The sequence below is a fragment of the Oncorhynchus kisutch genome, linkage group LG29 (assembly GCF_002021735.2).
Source record: "Oncorhynchus kisutch isolate 150728-3 linkage group LG29, Okis_V2, whole genome shotgun sequence".
Classification (NCBI taxonomy): domain Eukaryota; kingdom Metazoa; phylum Chordata; class Actinopteri; order Salmoniformes; family Salmonidae; genus Oncorhynchus; species Oncorhynchus kisutch.
Window position 1 is genome coordinate 43,161,134 of NC_034202.2, and position 5,000 is coordinate 43,166,133.

The 5,000-nt window shown below is 42.6% G+C and overlaps 1 protein-coding gene across 1 annotated transcript in view; it reads left to right on the top strand.

Moving 5' to 3' along the window:
* LOC109882377 (solute carrier family 46 member 3) overlaps positions 1-5,000 on the top strand; it is a 32,136-nt gene that overhangs the window by 25,682 nt on the left and 1,454 nt on the right. Inside the window, exon 4 of the mRNA XM_031809096.1 lies at positions 2,362-2,518. Coding sequence (XP_031664956.1) covers positions 2,362-2,518 — 157 coding nt within the window. The remainder of the gene's footprint in view (positions 1-2,361; positions 2,519-5,000) is intronic.

Below are 5,000 nucleotides of genomic sequence, written 5' to 3' on the forward strand. Positions count from 1 at the left end.
CGTCATGGTTGGTTCAACCCCCCTCATGCAGACCAAGGAGCATCATACGCCACTCTGGGTTCATCCGGTCGTTATCTGCACAGGGTTGTTGTCTTAACCCCACCCTGGCTTAGTTTCCCAGTTGCAAGGATGAATTTGAGACAGTGAGGGCTTGTTCTACTCCTAAGCTATCTCTAGTAAAACACATTATTGTCTATGTAATGCAGTCTTTAGCTCATTTGTCAGCTCAAGCCATCTCTGGTGACCATACGCCCAGATTAGCTGCAGGGAACTAGAGTGGAGACCATTAAAAACACAGACACTAGTAGGACTGAAATGTCTAACTATTTAGTTAAATATTCATTGTTAGAGAGATGTGTCTGGCTCTTCTTCAAGCCTCTCTCTCCCACACGAACACAATAACAATAACAATAATAATAATAATCCCCAATGTATTTTATATTGTGATTTCAATCTTAAAGTCTCATTAAAAACAAAATAAACAACAACAAAAAACAATTTTACCAATGTAGGGATCTGACAGTTGTAGGGCGATGGTCTTCCTCAGCTTTAGATGATAAGCAGTGCTGTATATTGAGAGAAGCCTAGTGGTTAGAGTGGAGGGGCGGCAGGTTGCCTAGTGGTTAGAGTGGAGGGGCGGCAGGTTGCCTAGTGGTTAGAGTGGAGGGGCGGCAGGTTGCCTAGTGGTTAGAGTGTAGAGGAGGCAGGTAGCCTAGTGGTTAGAGTGGAGGGGCGGCAGGTTGCCTAGTGGTTAGAGTGTAGAGGAGGCAGGTAGCCTAGTGGTTAGAGTGGAGGGGCGGCAGGTTGCCTAGTGGTTAGAGCGTTGGGCCAGTAACCGTCAAGGTTGCTAGATCGAATCCCCGAGCTGACAAGGTAAAAATCTTTCGTTCTGCCCTGAACAAGGCAGTTAACCCACTGTTCCTCCAGTAGGCCGTCATTGAAAATAAGAATTTGTTCTTAACTGACTTGCCTAGTTAAATAAATAAATATGGAACAGGTAGGGAGGTAGACATCTGAGAGACGGACCTCGTAAAATGGTCAATTTCGACGCAATCAATTAGCTTAGAGACAAAATAACAAAACAAAATAATGTTGCAGGAATGTTAATCTTATCTGTTTCTAGAAACAAAAAACGATTTCAGAATCTGACATGGTGGGTGTTGAAATCCTCTTTCGGGTGCTTTTTGAGGTGGAACGATCCTGGCTTTGTGGCTCTTCCGTAGCTAGGCTGGATCGTCCTCTACTGAGATGTAGCAACCACCTGGGTAATGTTTTTTTGTGACTTTAAATACTCCAGTAAGACCACCACACCTCAGCAGCGGTTCAGAAAAGCCTCCTACGAAGAAGCAGGCCTCTGTATCACCTCACACCGCAACTCCACTTCCTCTAGGAAATGGGGCAAAAGGGGGCCGAAACCGATGTTGTTGATTTGGTGTTGCTGCGTCATTCAAATCATATTAGCTAAGCTAGCTAGCTAGGCAAGCCAAACACAGTATCATAATGTCATAATCAGTCACCGCCAGATATGATTTTCAAATATACAATTATAAAAACAACACTTAAAAAACAATCAAATATGTACAATATTTACAGAGCTCTCTGCCTTGGCTACCTCACGGCGCTATGGCAACCATGGAACTTGCGGCAATAACGTGGAAGCAAGGCAACCATTATGACATGTCTCACAACGCTAGGCTACAGTATATTAATGTAGGGTGATTTACCTATGTGGTAATGTTAGACTACAGTATTTTAATGTAGGGTGATTTACCTATGTGGTAATGTTAGACTACAGTATTTTAATGTAGGGTGATTGACCTATGTGGTAATGTTAGGCTACAGTATTTTAATGTAGGGTGATTGACCTATGTGGTAATGTTAGACTACAGTATTTTAATGTAGGGTGATTGACCTATGTGGTAATGTTAGGCTACAGTGTGTAGGGTGATTTACCTATGTGGTAATGTTAGGCTACAGTATTTTAATGTAGGGTGATTTACCTATGTGGTAACGTTAGACTACAGTATTTTAATGTAGGGTGATTTACCTATGTGGTAATGTTAGGCTACAGTATTTTAATGTAGGGTGATTTACCTATGTGGTAATGTTAGACTACAGTATTTTAATGTAGGGTGATTGACCTATGTGGTAATGTTAGGCTACAGTGTGTAGGGTGATTGACCTATGTGGTAATGTTAGGCTACAGTGTGTAGGGTGATTTACCTATGTGGTAATGTTAGGTTACAGTGTGTAGGGTGATTTACCTATGTGGTAATGTTAGGTTACAGTATTTTAATGTAGCTTTGAACTTCTTTATCTGACAGTATATTGTCTTCCTCTCGTGTGTGTGTGTGTGTGTAGGAGCGTTGTTTGCTTGCTTGGCGTGCCTGGACAGTGTGAGCATCAGTGTGGCGATAGCTGTGTTCAGTAGTCTCTACGCTGCCACGGTAACCTGGTACCCTGGATTCTGCTTCCTGTTGTCTGCTGGACTCTGTGTCATCCCCTTGGCAATGCTAGCGTGAGTATTATATACTACTACCCCTATTCTCCTGTACTACTACTATACTACCGCTATTCTCCTGCCCCTATACTACTACTATACTACCCCTGTACTACCCCTGTACTACCCCTGTACTACCCCTATACTACCCCTATACTACTTACTTATACTACCCTTTATACTACTACTATACTACCCCTGTATACTACTATACTAGCCCTATACTACCCTTACTACCCCTATACTAGCCCTATACTACCCCTGTACTACTCTATACTAACCCTATACACTACCTATACTACCCCTATACTACTATACTACCCCTGTACTACTACTATACTACCCCTGTACTACTACTATACTAACCCCTATACTACCCCCTATACTACTACTATACTACCCCTGTACTACTACTATACTACCCATTTACTACCACTATACTACCCCTATACTACCGCTATACAACTACTATTACTACCTATATACTACCCCTATACTACCCCTATACTGCCCTGTGCTACTACTATACTGCCCCTTATACTACCCCTATACTGCTACTATATGCTACTATACTACCATATACTACCCCTATACTGCTACTATACTACCCCTATACTGCCCCTGTGCTACTACTATACTGCTACTATACTGCCCCTATACTACTATGCTGCCCTTGTGCTACTACTATACTGCTACTATACTGCCCCTATACTACCATGCTACCCCTGTGCTACTACTATACCAGTACTATACTACCCCTATACTACTACAGTGCTACTACTATACTACCACTATACTACTATACTAGTACTATACTGCCTCTACACCACTGCTATACTGGTACTATTCTACCCCTATACTACTACTATACTGTCCATACACTACTACTATACTACCCATTTACTACCACTATACTACCCCTATACTACCGCTATACCACTACTATACTACCTATATACTACCCCTATACTACTTCTATACTACCCCTATACTGCCCCTGTGCTACTACTATACTGCCCCTATACTACCCCTATACTGCTACTATACTGCCACTATACTACCCCTATACTGCTACTATACTACCCCTATACTACCCCTATACTGCTACTATACGGCCACTATACTACCCCTATACGCCCCCTGTGCTACTACTATACTGCTTACATACCACTGCCCCTATACTACCATGCTACCCCTGTGCTACTACTATACCAGTACTATACTACCCCTACTACTACAGTGCTACTACTATAATCGACCACTATACTACTATACTAGTACTATACCTGCCTCTACACCACTGCTATACTGGTACTATTCTACCCCTATACTACTACTATACTGTCCTACACTGCTACTATATACCCCTGTACTACTACTATACTACCCATTTACTACCACTATACTACCCCTATACTACCGCTATACCACTACTATACTACCCCTATACTGCCCCTGTGCTACTACTATACTGCCCATATACACCCTATACTACCCTATACTGCTACTATACTGCCACTATACCACCCCTATACTGCTACTATACTACCCCCTATACTACCCCCTATACTGCTACTATACTGCCACTATACTACCCCTATACTGCCCCTGTGCTACTACTATACTGCTACTATACTGCCCCTATACTACCATGCTACCCCTGTGCTACTACTATACCAGTACTCTACTACCCCTATACTACTACAGTGCTACTACTATACTACCACTATACTACTATACTAGTACTATACTGCCTCTACACCACTGCTATACTGGTACTATTCTACCCCTATACTACTACTATACTGTCCATACACTACTACTATACTACCCCTGTACTACTACTTTACTACCCATTTACTACCACTATACTACCCCTATACTACCGCTATACCACTACTATACTACCCCTATACTGCCCCTGTGCTACTACTATACTGCCCCTATACTACCCATATACTACCCCTATACTGCTACTATACTGCCACTATACCACCCCTATACTGCTACTATACTACCCCTATACTACCCCTATACTGCTACTATACTGCCACTATACTACCCCTATACTGCCCCTGTGCTACTACTATACTGCTACTATACTGCCCCTATACTACCCCTATACTACCCCTATACTGCTACTATACTGCCCCTATACTACTATGCTGCCCCTGTGCTACTACTATACTGCTACTATACTGCCCCTATACTACCATGCTACCCCTGTGCTACTACTATACCAGTACCTATACTAACCCCTATACTACTACAGTGCTACTACTATACTACCACTATACTACTATACTAGTACTATACTCTGCCTCTACACCACTGCTATATCTGGTACTATTCTACCCCTATACTACTACTATACTGTCCATACACATACTACTATACGGCTGCTATACCCCTACTATACTGTCCCATATACTACCCCTATACTAACTACCTACCTCTCCCCTCGCTATCCCCTCGCTGTCCCCCTCCCTGTCCCCTCGCT